This window comes from Chiloscyllium plagiosum, chromosome 13 (genome assembly GCF_004010195.1).
Source record: "Chiloscyllium plagiosum isolate BGI_BamShark_2017 chromosome 13, ASM401019v2, whole genome shotgun sequence".
NCBI classification, from domain to species: Eukaryota; Metazoa; Chordata; class Chondrichthyes; order Orectolobiformes; family Hemiscylliidae; genus Chiloscyllium; species Chiloscyllium plagiosum.
Window position 1 is genome coordinate 8,145,927 of NC_057722.1, and position 16,239 is coordinate 8,162,165.

General features: G+C 44.8%; 1 protein-coding gene across 1 annotated transcript in view; it reads right to left on the reverse strand.

The window, feature by feature from the left end:
- Nucleotides 1-462: 462 nt before the first annotated feature.
- LOC122555733 (glypican-1-like) overlaps nucleotides 463-16,239 on the reverse strand; it is a 192,444-nt gene continuing 176,667 nt past the window's right edge. The window contains exons 8-9 of the mRNA XM_043701793.1: nucleotides 5,410-5,585; nucleotides 463-797 (exon numbers count right to left, since the gene is read on the reverse strand). Coding sequence (XP_043557728.1) covers nucleotides 577-797; nucleotides 5,410-5,585 — 397 coding nt within the window. The 3' untranslated portion in view covers nucleotides 463-576. The remainder of the gene's footprint in view (nucleotides 798-5,409; nucleotides 5,586-16,239) is intronic.

Below are 16,239 nucleotides of genomic sequence, written 5' to 3' on the forward strand. Positions count from 1 at the left end.
GGTTCAGATGAACTGGATAGCCTTGTTATTGGGGGTAAATAAAATCAAAACGGAGGGAAATCAATCCTGGTATTCTGTGATTAGGTGATTCACCTGGAAATACAGGGATAACGTCCAACCTGATATCTCCTGGGGTGCCATACTGAGAATGCAGCATAGCTCATAATGTACCAGATAATACCTCACTGGCAATGTTTTACTTTCAAGAAAAGGAGAACTATCTCAACCTTAAGATTAAAACAAATTGTTAGTTTTTTTTCCCAAACGGGGAAACCGCCTGGTCTCAAGTGGGAGCCTGTGTTTGTGCTGCGTGGAGAACAAGTGACCAAAACAATCCCATGTCCCAAAGCTAGGGGGCGAAAGCATTCAGCTTGAAAAGTAAAGGAGGCCTCCTCCAACTGCACTCTCCCCAAAGAGTTCAAAGATCCCAAGTACATCCACCTTCAGCACCGCCAGAATTTACAAATAAGATTCTTTTATTTTTGATGTAAAGTTAAACAAAACGCTTGTCCTTTTTTTTTGTTGGCAAAGGTTTTGCCTCAGTCTCTCTCTCTCTCTCATGCCCCATGAAGAATTCTACCGACAGAAAAATGGCAGGGCAAGGGCCAAGGCCAGCAGGTGGAAGGAGGCAGCTGAGCATTGCAGGACATTGCCTCCGTTTCCCGGGTTGGATTTCCCGCTCTGTTCTGGGATGGCGTAGACAACAGGTGACCGGGTCGCAGCATTGAAGAACCGTCTCCTGCTGCATCCATCTTCCAAGCAAGCATCACCACTCCCAGACCCGCTGCTGTCATCACCTATAGGAAGTGCAAAGGCGTTAATGAGGAAGAGTCAGTTATCATCGCCCTATCAGTCCAAAGATATACACCCAACTTTGGAACTCAGCTCACTCACAGGCCTAGGTCAGGGACAGACTCAACTCCAGATCCAGTTATATTCCATGCGTGCAACTCCAGGAAATGATGAAATGGGCATTGGGTTGCCTTGGGAAACATGGGGTCCTAATTCTAGAGACCAGAAGTGTAGATTAGACCACTCAATGAGGGTGTATCTTCTTAGTATTCAGTGTCTGTGGTCATTGTGGGATTGGAGTTTCACAGAATCCCTACTGTGTGGAAGCAGGCCATTCAGCCCATCGACACTCTGAAGAGCATGGCACCCGTCCACCTCCCTGTCCTATTCCTGCAATCCTGCCTATCCATCTAGTCTTCACATCCTTGGACACTGTAAGGCCATTTAGATTGGCCAATCCACCTGACCTACACATCTTCGGATTGTGGGAGGAAACCAAAGCACCCAGAGGAAACCCATACAGACACAGGGAGAACGTGCAAACTCTACAGTCACCCGAGGGTGGAATCGAACTCGGGTCCCTGGTGCTATGAGGCAGCAGTGCTAACCACTGAGCCAGTATTGAGAACTCATGGGAGACAGCAGCATCCCAGGATGCAATTGGTAATTGGGAAGATCCACATTTTTCAGCAAGCAATCATGAGACTCCTAGCATTTAGGTGAAGCCAGCAGAACTGCAGAGTGAGAGATTGGAGGTGGTACTTGAAGACAGAATTGAAACAGCTTTCGAATGAATGTATGGTGAATGGAAATGCCTGGAAATATGACCCAAATCTTACTTTATTTGGTCAGGGTGGAACCTATCTTGGGTCATTTAGGGAGAGAGTGGCCAGGCCAGTAAGTTCAAGAGCATACAATGTCAAGCTAAATTGCCCATTGTGTAGGTTAGGTGTGTCAATCAGGGGAAATGTAAAGTAATAGGGTAGGGGAATGGATATGGGTGGGATACTTTTTGGAGGGTCAGTGTGGACTTGTTGGGCCAAATGGCCTGTTTCCACGCTGTAGGGGTTCTATGATCTCAGATAGCACACAGTGAGAGGGACAGAAACAGGCAACAACAGGAGCAACTTTGACCAGCATGTAATCTGTCAAGATCCAAAGTTTACAGGCGACAGTCTGGGTGGGGAAGTGGAGATGTGAAAGGTCGTGGAGGATGTGAGCAAGAGATAGGGACACTGTGGTCCTGGTCTTGAAAAAATATTCAGACACAAACACCACAGACAGAGATGTACTAAGCTCATGCTTCAAAACAAGAGGAGGAAGGTTACTACGGATGCAGGATGTGAGAAAGAGCAAATCTAGTAGTGCGTTAAATTTGAAGTATCATAGGGCAAGCCAGACAGAGAACAGCCAGGGAATTCCTAGAGGCATGGCATTCATCCACAAACTCCATCAACAAACACATCGACCTGGACCCAATATACTGGCCACTACAGCGGACAGCTGAAACTGACAACCGGAAGCGGCAGGGACAGACCACTATAAACACCGGAGGAAACATCAAAGAAGCGCTTCGCAGGAGGCTCCCAAGCACTGATGATGTCGCCTAGCCAGGGGACGAAACGTTTGCAACAAAAACTTCCAGCTCGGCGAACAGAACCACAGCAACGAGCACCCGAGCTACAAATCTTCACACAAACTTTGAAGTATCCTTTCCCATTACACATCGCGAGTCAATGCCTGCTTTACCCTTCAGATAAAGCTGGATCACAGAGCATGGAACACTGCCGAGAATGCATCCAATTTAATTCAAACTCCATTTTAAAGTCAGACATGATTCCCCAGCAACGTTGCGTTTACAGTTAGAAGAAAATGGACTTTAGCAGTTCAAGGTGGTAGCTGGCCACCAGCTTATCGGGACAATTACACAATGGGATTGATCAGCCAATAGATTCAAGTTAAATGCAATAACTGGGACCAACAGTGAAGCCAACTTGCTTTTATAGAGGACCTTTAACATGCCAAATTTGTAATGGCCTTATGGTATTATCGCTAAACTAGTAATCAAAGACCCAGGCAGTGATCTGGAAATTCCACTGTGGCAGATGGTAGAATTTGAATTCCATATAACTCTGGAATTAAGAGTCTCATGATGACCATAAAACAGTCTGGACATGAGGAATGGGCAATAAATGCTGGCCGAGCCAGTGACACTCTCAGTTGTGAATGAAAATAAAGATGGAGCTACGGATAGAGCTGAGGTAAAACATAGACTCTGGAGCACAACACGTGACAGGAGAATGTAACTTCAGTGTGAAAGGTTTATGTAGGCCACTTCCTTCGACAAAATGGACACAGGCATTTAGAATGTGCCAGAGAGAGAGAGAGAGAGAGAGAGAGAGAATCAAGATTCTCTCATCTCCCCACTCTCTCATCACCTTTTTCCTCTCCTCTTCCCCCTTTGCTACCCTTCTCCCCTGTTTTCCATTTTGCCTCTGCTTCACACCCCCCCCAACATAATTTGTCACATCGCACTGGCTTCAGCCTCTGTCATTCACAGCTCCTAACCTCCCTATCATCTCTCTATGCACTGTCATTATCACCTCTTTATTGCTACCTTTGCTTCTGGAGCCATGCCTCACCTTCTCTCAGCCCAGTATAAATACCTCCCTATTTCTCCCTTTTTTTAGTTTTGACAATTAGACTCAAAACGTCAGCTCTTTTCTCTCCTTACAGATGCTGCCAGACCTGCTGAGATTTTCCAGCATTTTCTCTTTTGGTTTCAGATTCCAGCATCTCGCAGGAATTTGCTTTTACCCAGTGAGCAGTTTGGTCCCTTTTTGAAGGTAGGATATCATTTCATTGGAGACAGTTCAGAGAATGTTCACTAGGGTGATCCTTGGTATGGAAGGATTGTCTTATTAGCAAAGACGAAATAGATTGGGACTCTACTTACTGACATTTAGAAGAATGAGAGGCGATCTCATTGAGAGTTACAGGATTAAGTGGTTGGTGGGGAAAACGCTGAATGCTTCCCCTCATAGTACCAGAGGGCAAAGTCTCAGAATTAAGGGGCATCAACTTGAGACTGAGACGAGAAGCATTTTCTTCTGTCAGAGGGTTAAGAGTCTTGAGAAATCCTTGCCACAGAGAGCTAAGTTGGCAGAGTCCTTAATGTCTATTTATGGCTAAAATAAATTCTTGATCATTAGGAGAATCAGGGGCTATGGGGAAAAGGCAGGAAAGTGGATATAAGGATTGTTGGATCAGCCATTAACCTATTGGGGCTTGAGGGGATGAATGACCTCCTCCTGTTGCTGTTTCTTACATTAACATGTTCTGAAGATTTTACATCAGTACCAGGCTGTGATGCAACCAGATTTACAGCTCTGAGTGAAACGTGATATTCTTATGGCAAAGCCAACCAATCAGACCAAGGTATTGGGATACATTAGTCTAGGATGGATTTATTTTGGTGGGATCACCGTTTCTCAGTTAATTATGCCAAAGATCACTTGATGGTGGGAACTGGCAGTTTGAAATGTCAACAAGAACAACTTAACAAACCATGGGTTAGATTAATCTAATTAATGTAATCACCAAACCATTACTCTACAGTGTGCGCAACATTGACATTGGATCTCAACACAGAAGTGCAGACTTCAATGCCATCACCATACAAATAATTCCCATGTTAATATATTACTCAGTTTTAGGTCTGCTAGGAGACCTGAGCACTGGATTCGAAATCTGTATCCACCTCATTCAACTTGCAACTCTGGAAGCATATGGACTTATTTCAAGTCTATTTTAACTTCATGTGATCTGAATCCCTTTTATTATTCGAAGGATTTTACTTCCACTTGCTATACTATATTGGTCAGTAATGGTTCTCTATTATTTAGTCTATAAGTAAATCTGACTATTCATTTTAGAGTGTTGAGTGGTCTGGCAGTGTAGCATTTTCTGTCTATTTAAGGTTTATGGAGGATTGGATAGGTATCCTCATATGAACGCTAGTTGTTGTCACAAAATAAACCCTAGGATTTTGCTGATTGAATCTTACACAGGGTTTGGGTTAGGATATGTGCACGGAAGCAGGTTTCACTTCATGTGAAATGAGTGCTGTGTACTAAGTGTCAGGAGAAAATTGGACAATGTGAAAACGATCTCAGTTCTAGACAGATAATTGAGGGAGCAAGGGCTGCACAGAATGAACAAAGAAACCAATGACAGGATGTGAATGCAGAGGTGAAGGGCAAAAGGGATGAGATTGAAATCAGAGGGAGGGATGAACCAAATGAGGAAGGAGAGTTATGAACAAACAATGGACAAGGCAAGAAAAAGACAAGAGATGGAAATTTTTTTCATTCCCTGAGGTAAGGCTGTCACTGGCTGGGCCAATGCTTATAGCTGTCCCCAGTAAAATTAATATAAGATTGTGGAGGAAGGAGCAAGTAGATTATTGACAGGAAAACATCAAGCAAGTTAAAACATAAGACCTGATCCTAAGGATTGATGAATTGGTTGGAACCTCTCTTTGGGAGGTCTCTTAAGTCACTGAGCACATCCACTAAAAACAAAGGGCAATGACAACAGAACAGTGTAACTACTCACTCGTGTCCTGGAAATCCACATCATTGCCATTGTAGGCATTCCGCAGTCGATTTGTCATTATCCGTAGCTGCATGATCTGCTGGCGAATGGTCATATCCGGTTTGGTGATGTCAACCTCAACCTCTGGATTGTTAATCTGATTGGCTAATCCATCCGCCATGACCTCTGGGAGATACCTGTCAGACATGGCGAGATGCAACAAGCAATCATGCAGTGTGTGTAGAAACCAACCGTGCCCTCTTCTGGTACTGGGAGTTGCGGAGAGAGGGGGAAGAGATAATGGAGTTTGGGAGGATCGGAGAAAACAGGGATGAGGACTAATCCAAACAGTTTTATATTGAAATGCTTCAAATCAGACTCTTTGAAGTAATTCGAGGTTAGACCCTATTGTCTATCCTTTAGAGGATAGGTATTTAAACCAGGTTAAAGGGGCTTTTAATGATGATGCAACCAGATTTACAGCTCTGGGTGAAACTCAAAGTATTTCTATGGCAAAGCCAACCAATCAGACCAAGGCAATGGGACACGTTAGTCCAGGATAGATTTACTTTGTTGGGACACACTTGGTAAATGGCTAATCTCCTAAGGCAGTGAGCTGTGCTCAACCAGGTGGTCTTGTACTTGGTGCCTTGCTGTCAGATCTCAATAATGCAAGGGATACGAAAACTTATCAACTCCACAAGAATAGTTAGGAGGAAAAGAAATTCACCAGAATAATTTTCTTCCAGCCCCTTTAGTAATGGACAATGGCAGGACTGCCCTCACCCATGATGCACCCCATGACCAAACAGCCAGCAAAAGACTTGAGGCAGGTCATTATCAAGGGCTTCGTTAACCCCGGTGCAGACAGAGATGATGGTCCAGTGGTCACACTGGCCAACAGACGGGTGAGCAGAGCAACTTTCCTGGAGGTAGTCTTTTCTTTGATTGCAACCAACGATGGATTAATCATGGGGAGAGGTGGTTGCTGCTAAGGCAGGGCCTTGTCTCAAAATGGAGGTGCCCCCAGGAAGAGGCACTTTTAAATGGAAGATTGGAGGGGCCAGGCAGGCTGGCACCTTCCAAGGGAAGGTTCCTCTGCCCACGCAGAGCCCCTAACGCCCCCCCTGAACAATCAGGAGCCTCCCAGATATCTGCATCCATAAGACTGGCAGCTGCCCCCTGTGATGGGGGATACTTGGTTGCTCCAATGAATTGACCCTCAGAAGGTCATGGTTTATGTAAACTGTCTTCCCATCTAGGGGGCCTTCAGACCCATCTTCGAGTCAGCTGCCTCGCGACCAGGAAAATCCTTCTCTCGATCATTAAGTACATTCAAGCCGGGTTATCTGTATTTAGTAAAGGTCAAGGACTTGACTGGGATATACTAGGCTGGATTTTCCAGGGAATGGCAATCTCACTCCATCCTCTTAGTTCTTTATGAAAGGAGTGAGCTTTGCATTTCTGACAGGAAATTCTGCTGAGCGTCGGTCAGAAATGCAGAGCCATACTTCCATTCTGACCTTTCTTTTGTAATGAAGAACTGTCAGAGGAAGGTAAACAATTTCCACCTCTTTTGCAGCATGGAGCTGCTGCATTCTGACACTTAAAGGTCCAGGATAGCAGGCAAGCCACTCCGAGAGCTGCTGTCAAATATTAAGTACGCAACGCCAGTGTGACATGAGGGCGCTGGGAGGACAGGGTGCTCAATGGGAAAGGGGTGACATAGCAGGTGTGTAAGGTGCTAGGTAAGAGTGGTGCCAGAAGTGTGGGGTGTTGGGCAAGTGTGGTGCCAGGTGTGCAGGGTGCTAGCTGAGTGTGGTGCCTGGTGTGTAGGGTGCTGGGCAAGTGTGGTGCCTGGTGTGCAGGGTGCTGGGTGAGTGTGGTACCAAGTGGGCAGGGTGCTGGGTAAGTGTGGTGCCTGGTGTGCAGGGTGCTGGGGAAGTGTGGTGCCAGGTGTGCATGGTGCTGGGTATATGTGGTGTCTGTGTGTAGGGTGCTAAGTAAGTATAGCACAAGCTAGGTAGAGGATAATGGGCCAGGTGTTGGAATGCCAGATAGATAAGGGATAGGGCACCAGGTGGGTAGTGCCTGGGTGTCACATGGATATGGTGCCAGAATGCAAGAGTGGTTATTGGGAGAAGGGGGAATCAAGTGTGGAGATTGGGAGGGAAGAGAGGAGGAACAGACTTTGTGGGGTGGGTGATGAAATGGGGTCAGTTCTACCTGGTGCAGAATGGGGTAGTGGAGGGTGAGGTGTCATGCCTGTAGGGGGGAGGGGCAGAGGTGAGAAGGAGGGAAAATGGGGAGCACATAACCAGTGCCAGCAGCTCCAGACTGGGGTGGGGGTGGGGAGGAGACAGTTCCTGAGCGATGCGATGGGATGGGGGTGTGCTCAGGGGAAAGGGAAGGGCTGGGTCTCTCTGGGGTGAGGGTCAGGTGCAGAGCAGGGGCAAGTGATGTCGGGTCAGCCGGAAAGAGAAGGGCTGGGACTCTCTGGGGTGAGGGTCAGGTGCAGAGCAGGGGCAAGTGATGTCGGATTAGCCAAGTGGAAGCTGTCAAGCAGAGGTGTGGCCTGGGGGGGGTGGGGTGGGGGAGTGATGAAGGCATGTTTTCAACAATACACGCTTTCCTCCTGATTAATTATTTTACAAAACGACATTGGAACAGGCACAGAGGGACTGCCCAGTAAAATCTTCGATTTCTCTGGCAATTACTTCACAGTCTGTTGCGATGGGTTCCCTTGTACAAAGTCTAGAATAATGACTGTCTGGCTGTCAGAAAATCCATTTCACATCCAAGGGGGTTAACTGTGCCTCTACCCTCCAACAATATTAAACAGTCCAGAGATTAAAGGTGTCGATGTATCCATGGTGGTGGCACCCCCAGTGGCCAGTAAGTGCACAACCTGAGCTCCCTGTGACAAAATGCAGTGGGTCAAATTTGCTGCTGTTGACACAAAGTCGAGCAATGTAATTGAGAACGGAGAAATAGAGCTCAAAAGCACAAACATACACATACAGATAGACAAAGGCTCCACAGATTTCCGTGAAACCTGTGTCCCGACAGATGCTGAGCTTGGTAATTACATTGTTCCATTGACCAGCCACACTACCCAGCCTCGGTCACATTACACGCCTGCAATGACAGCTGCTATGAAATTGCAATACAGTGCAGTTCAGGGAGAAGAAACCAAATCTGCTTGGTTCGGATAAATACAACCACTGTTGAAACATAGACTGAGCAATCTAATATGGCACTTAATAGCTCCAAGCCCCCATCTCCGTACACAAGCTTTGGAATTCAGTCGATAAGATTTTTAATTAGAAAACCACTCAAACGACAAATTTCCATTATTTTCTTTAAAAAAAAAAGCATGCATCCCCATTATTTAAAGTTGCACAATTCCCTTTGGGTAGTTTTTCAGCACAATAATCAATAAGGAAAGAGATTTCCTCAGATGGTCTGCTGCAGGAGAAAATCCATTTGTTGCTCCCTAACAAGATCAGCAGCGTACACTTTAATAATCCTCAGGGGTGCACAGTGCATCCTGCAATGCCAGGTTGGATTCTGCCATGAGACATCACCTTGTCTATTGGTACAAAGCCCATAGAATTCTTAAAAAGGTCTGTGTTTTTTTAAATAACATTTACAAGTTCAATTGAGGAGGATTAAAAGCTCATAGTAGCAGTGCGAATGCTAACCTCCAACATGAAACATGACTATCTCAAGTATCAGTTAGAAAAATCAAATGGGCAGGGACTCAAATTTAGACTTCACTCTTCACAACGTGCCTACTTGCTAACCTGTTGTCAAGGGAGACAATCACAGGCTTCAAGCAAGGTGTGTCAGCTCCTAGTTCACCCCCTGTCCTTGCACAACGTGCCCCCACTTACAATCATGTGGAGACAGTGACGTAGTGTTAAGGTCACTGAATTCGTAATCCAGAGGCCAAGGCTAATTAATGCTCTGGGGACACCGGTTCAGAACCCACCACAACAGCTGATGTGAGTTTAAATTTAAATTGATAACATTTGGAATTCAAAGATAGTCTCAGTAGTGGGGATACCATCTTTTGTCAAAAATAAACAAACCACCCATTCACTGACATCCTTTAAGTCTCGGCCACACATGACTCCACACCCATAGCAATGTGGGCAACTGAATTATCCTCCTCTGAAATGTCTTAAGGATGGTCAATAAATGCTGACCTCGCCACTGATAACCAACCACCACACAGGTAAAGAGTGAAAAAAAACACTGCCGTTGGCAGTTATGAAGGCAATCCATAGTTCTATCGCTATAGCTATGATTTGATAGGGTGTCTTTGACTTGCTTTCTTAGCACTTGGTACTGCTTTGCCTATAATGATGTCCCCTTAGCTATGTGTAGCCATACAACAAGGAAAGAAGGAACATCGTTGAGTCACTGTCCAAACCTTATTTCATAGCTAGAAGGCCTAGGGAAATGTGAGATGAGAAACAGGACAAGAAAAAGCAGGCCACAAGTATCTAATGGGTTGTATTATAAGTGCTACATAATATCTAATTATGCTACTTACAGTCAAATATCAGGAACCATAGACAAAGGAAAGAATGTTGTGAAGATGCTTTATATGTAATATGTAATAACACTTAAGTTTTGATGGATTGCAGAAAAAGCAAATTATTTCAAGTATTGTGGATATAGTTTTCTTTTAAAGAGGTCATTGAAAGTTCACTACGAACATTGGAATTTATTTTAACAACTCTTCCTATAAATTATATGACTGGTGATAGCTGTTTGCACTGTTGTAGACTTTGCTCAAGTTATTTGAACTGTGACTGACTTGCTGAGGTCCTTTTGGAGGAAAGCCTTGCTAAGAACAAGCTGCCCAGCTGATCTCTGTCACTTCAGGAAAGAAAACCCTCTACATCACTTTAAGATGAAACTTGTTTATTCTTTTGAAAGAGTGATTGAAGGAACATCTCAAGAATGTACTTCCTGAGCAATTAGTGTCTACAGAAATGACCTGCACAATCAGCAACTTGACCACACATCAGAACGTCAAAGCAACAAAGTCAGGAACATAAGACCATAAGACATAGGAGCAGAAAGTAGGCCATTCAGTCCATCTAGTCTGTTCCACCATTCAATCATGGCTGATAAGTTTCTCAACCCCATTCTCCCGCTTTCTCCCCATAACCCTTGATCCCCTTTACAATCAAGAACCTATCCATCTCTGTCTTAAATATACTCAATGACCTAGCCTCCACAGCCTTCTGTGGTAGTGAATTCCACAGATTCACCACTCTGGCTGAAGAAGTTTCTCCTCAACTCCGTTTCAAAAAGGTCTTCCCTTTACTCTGAGGCTACGCCCTCGGGTCCTAGTCTCTCCTACCAATGGAAACATCTTCCCAACATTCACCATGTCCAGTCCATTCAATATTCTGTATGTTTCAATTTGATCCCCCCCCCAACCTTATCCTTCTAAACTCCATCGAGTATAAACCCAGAGCACTCAAACATTCCTCATACATTAAGCTTTTCATTTTCGTGAACATCCTCTGAACATGCTCCAGGGTCAGTACATCCTTCCTGAGAGATGGGGACCCAAACTGCGTACAAAACTTCAAATGTGGTCTGACCAGAGCCTTATAGAGCCTCAGAAATACATCCCTTCTTTTATATTCAAGTCCTCTCAAAAGAAATGCCACCACTGCATTTGCCTTCCTAACTATTGACTCAACCTGCAAGTTTACCTTGAGAGAATGCTGGACACTTCTGAATTTTCTCCCCATTTATAAAATCATGAAGGGCATGGACAGAGTGAATAGACAAGGTCTTTTCCCCAGGGTAGGAGGTTCCAAAACTAGAGGGCATAGGTTTAAAGGGAGAGGGGTAAGATTTAAAAGGGACCTAAGGGGCAACTTCCTGTGCTCAGTCTGTTGCCTTCAAAATAACACATTGTCTAAAATGTTCATTTTTCTCCACAGAGCAATCTGTTTATTTGTCCCCCCTGAAGTGTGTCTTTGTGGGAAATATTTGGGGATAAGCATCTATATTACTGACTGCGAATGTTAACCAATTATTGCATCTTATTGAATAACTTTTGATAAACTAAGAGATGATAAATTAAGAGATATGGTGGTCAGATATTCTTGTTTAGATTTAGACAAAGTATTTAATAGGTCATTCTTGTAACTGGACACAAGTAATTCATTTTATGTTACAAGCTGCAGAGTAGTGGGCTACAATGCTGGTGCACTCCCCCAGCCTCAGCCGAAACACAAGGCACCTGGAGAAAGAGAGACAGCCCTTCTTTATGGAGCAACTGGTTTCTCATGGGGTTTCTTTGTGCCACTCAACTCAGTATCCTGAGGAAATGTTCTATAAAGGGATGTCTCGTTCCAAATTAAACAGTGATCTTTTCCCAAGCTAAGTTTAAAAGAACTAGCGAATGCTAATCTATCCTCATATCTCCACATACACACACGAAGATTTGGTCAATCACTAAGGCTGCTAAATCAATGAAGCTCAGTCATGAAGTTGATTATTAGAAGCAGCACAAATCTGCATTTTCATTCTTCTGGCCATTGATTCTTCACTCCATTAAAATCCTACAATTGCTGGCTAGGAAACTGCTCTCAACACTTCTAAAACATGGCCACCTGTAACAGCTCAACACATGAATATCAAACACTTTGAGTCATGGAGATGTACAGCACCGAAACAGAACCTTTGGTCCAACTTGTCCATGCCGACAAGATAGCCTAAAATTAATCTAGTCCCACTTGCCAGCATTTTGCCCATATCCCTCTAAACTCTTCCTATTACTATCATCTTCCATTCATCCATCCAGGTGCCTCTTAAATGTTGCAATTGTACCAGCCTCTCTGACTTCCTCTGGCAGCTCAATCCATACACACATCAGTTTCTGCATGAAAAAGCCGCTGCCTAGGTCCCTTTTAAATCTTTCCCCTCTAACTTTAAACCTATGCCCTCTAATTTAGGATTCCCCTACCCTGGAGTAAAGATCTTGTCTATTTACCGTATCCTTGCCCCCCCGCAAGTAGATAGGATAGTGATGGCGGTGTTTGGTATGCTTTCATTTATTGGTCAGAGTATTGAGTACAGGAGTTGGGAGGTTATGTTGCGGCTGTCCAGGACATTGGTTAGACCACTGTTGGAATATTGCGTGCAATTCTGGTCTCCTTCCTATCGGAAAGATGTTGTGAAACTTGAAAGGGTTCAGAAAGGATTTACAAGGACGTTGCCAGGGTTGGAGGATTTGAGCTATAGGGAGAGGCTGAACAGGCTGGGGCTGTTTTCCCTGGAGCGTTGGAGGCTGAGGGGTCACCTTATAGAGGTTTACAAAATTATGAAGGGCATGGATAGGGTAAATAGGCAAAGTTTTTTCCCTGGGATGGGGGAGTCCAGACCTAGAGGGCATAGGTTTAGGGTGAGAGGAGAAAGACATAAAAGAGACCTAAGGGTCAACTTTTTCACGCAGAGGGTGGTAGATGTATGGAATGAGCTGCCAGAGGAAGTGGTGGAGGCTGGTACAATTGCAATATTTAAGAGGCATTTGGATGGGTATATGATTAGGAAGGGTTTGGAGGGATATAGGCCGGGTGCTGGCAGGTGGGACTAGATTGGGTTGGGATATCTGGTTGGCATAGACGGGTTGGACCGAAGGGTCTTTTTCCATGCTGTACATCTCCATGACTCTATAACTCTATGATTTTATAAACCTCTATAAGATCACCCCTCAGCCTTAGACGCTCCAGGGAAAACAGCCCCAGCCTATTTAGCTTCCATCTACAGCTCAAAGTCTCCAACTCTGGCAACATCCTTGTACATATTTTCTGCACCCTTTCAAGTTTCACAACATCCTTCCTACAGGAGGGAGACCAGAACTACACACAATATTGCAAAAATGGCCTCACCAATGTCCTGTATAGCTGCAATATGACCTCCCAACTCCTAAACTCAATGCACTGACCAATAAAGTCAAGCATACCAAAAACCTTCTCCACTATCCTATCTAACTGCAACTCCACTTTCAAGAAACTATGAACAGATCTCAAGACTCTCAACTCAAAAGACTCAGGCAAAGTAGGATTCATTAAACTGGCGACCATGGAACGAATGAGGCAAAGTGGAACTGAGATACAGATGAGCCATAATCTAATTGGACATCAGAGCAACTCTGAAGAGCTGAAAGGCCTATTCCTGTCCTTAACAATCTGAGGATCAGAAATAGTCAAGGTAGAAAACAGACATGAAATGATCCACTGACAAAAAGCTCAGAGGTACGAGGTGCTTTGTGGTTTACAGAAAAGAAAACAAAGTGAAAACAAGGCAGTAGAAATTAGCTGTTTATAGAAAATACAAAGTGTACAGCTGAGGAGGTTATAGAAAAACCTCCTCAGCTGTACACCTTTCATCTCTTTGTGAACCTGCACACTATACAATCGAGGGAAAAATAAACTGAGTTTAGAAGCAGAGTGACAGAGTGGATTAGCTTGCAACTTGCTATTTTTGTGTGAGAAACCTCTGTCTGCTGGATGGAGGGATTATTCCATGATGAAAGAATGAGGAGGTGCTGCGTCTGTATTTTCCACAATCCAGAAGAATGAGGGGTGATCACAAAAACGTAAGGACTGGGAGCAGGAATAGGCCATTCAGCCCCTCGAGCCTGCTCTGCCATTTAGTACAATCGTGGCTGATCTCACCTTGGTCTCAACGCCACTTTCCTGCCCGCTCCTCATCACCCTTCAACCCTTTACTGATTAAACTTGTCTACCTCCTCCTTACATTTACTCTATGTCCCAGCATCTACTACCCTCTGCGGCAGTGAATTCCGCAGACTCACAAGCCTTTGAGAGAAGTAATTCCCCTTTATCTCTGGCTTAAATCTGCCATGCCTCTTTAGCCCAAAAATTACTGAAGGAGATGAAATTCTTACAGGATTCGACAGGGTTGATGCAAGAAGAATGGTATCCCCCAGGCTGGAGAGGGAGGGAGGGAGTTGTGACATCTAGAAACAGGGGTTACAGTCTGATGACAAAATGGAGGTTACTTTGGGCTGAAAAGAGGAGGAATTTCTTTACCAGTTGAACGGCCTACTCCTGCTCTTAATTACTTCTTCCCTATAAAGATGAGTGACAATGGGATATTTTGATCATAGAGGTAAGGACTACACAACGTAAAATAAGATTATCCTCTCAAGACTTGCCAAATTGGTATTGCTTTAAACACCATATGGAGTAAAATAAATCTGAGAGTTAGTGCTAATTTTCCTTACTCATTCACAGGATCAGAACATCACTGGCTAGGCCAGCATTTATTGCCCAGAGGACAGTTAAGTGTCAAGTATTGCTGTGGGTCTGGAGTCACGTGCAGGCTGGACCAGGTGAGGATGGCAGTTTCCTTCCCTGAAGAACATTCGTGAACCAGACGGGGTTTTTCCTGACAATCGACAATTGATTCCTAGTCATTGTTAGCTTCCGAATTCCAGATCCTTTATTGAATTCAAATTCCACCATCTGCCAGGGCGGGATTTGAACCCACGTCCCCAGAACATTACTTGGGTCTCTGGATTAATAGTCCATGGATTACACCTGAAGACCATTGCCTCCCCTATATGTTGCTCATTCGACTGTTGTATTGAACACAGTGACCTATGCTAACAATATTCTTGGTCCTGAAATGGTGGTTTATCCTCCCTCAGCTGTGCTTCGAAAAATTCCCAACATCATCATATTGCTGTGGTCCATGTCTTCTCCAGCATGTCCCGTCATGTGAATACAATTCAAGCTTCTTGTGTTCCTGGCCCTGCTCCTCTCAGTCCCAACGTTCCTCAGAAAGCTCAGGGCTTTGCTCAAGCCCCCTGATTTTCTGATGTAACTTGGTTTGTCCGCAACCAGACACAAAGCCCCACTCCCCGTGCCCCTGCTCTCTCCCATAAAGCCAGTGCCCCACCACATCATTCAATAATACATGTCCTTAAAAAGTCTTTCCCCTCTGACTGCACTCAAATTCCCCCTCTTTCCAGATTCTCTCTCTCTCCAGCTGCTCACTAATGGCTCAGAGGCACTTCCCTTGCTTCTAGATTTCTCTTGAAAGAGGCAGGTCAGAGTCCTGCTCACCCGGAAAGTCATGAGAAATGTACTAAACAGGTGGGACATAGAGAGAAAAATATACAGCAGCACTAAAGGTGCAGACAGCCTGAGTCCCAGAAAATAGTATACAAGAAACAAGAGCAGCTGTAAGGCCGTTTGGTCCCTTGAGTCTGCCCCACAATTCGATTAAATCATGGCTGAACGGCCCAAGACCTCAACTCCTGTTTTCATCGAATCACAGAATCCCTACTATTCAGTCCATCATGTCCCCGCCAACCTCCAAAGATCAGACCACCCAGATCCACTCCCTCTACCCTATCCCTGCTTTACCCATGGATAATTCACCTGGCCTGCACATCCTCTGACCACTGTGGGCGATCTAGCATGGCCAATCCACCTAACCTGCACATCTCTGGACTATGGAAGGAAACGGGAGCAACCAGAGGAGACCCATGGAAACATGGGGAGAACGTGAAGATTCCACGCAGTCATCCGAAGGCAGAATCGAACCTGGGTCCCTGGTGTTGCAAGGTAGCAGTGCTAACCACTGAGCCACTGCCCCAGCTCAACAAGGTCCTCAAGTTCCTGATATTTCAAAACATTGGAAAACTTTCAGAAGGAAGAATTGGGAAACGGGGAGGGTTTGGTTTAAGATTGGGAAGAGGAGCCAAATGGCTTTTTCCTGCACCGATTGTTAGGCATTGGAAAGCAATGCAAGAGGTAGCGCAGCGGAGGGAACAAGGTA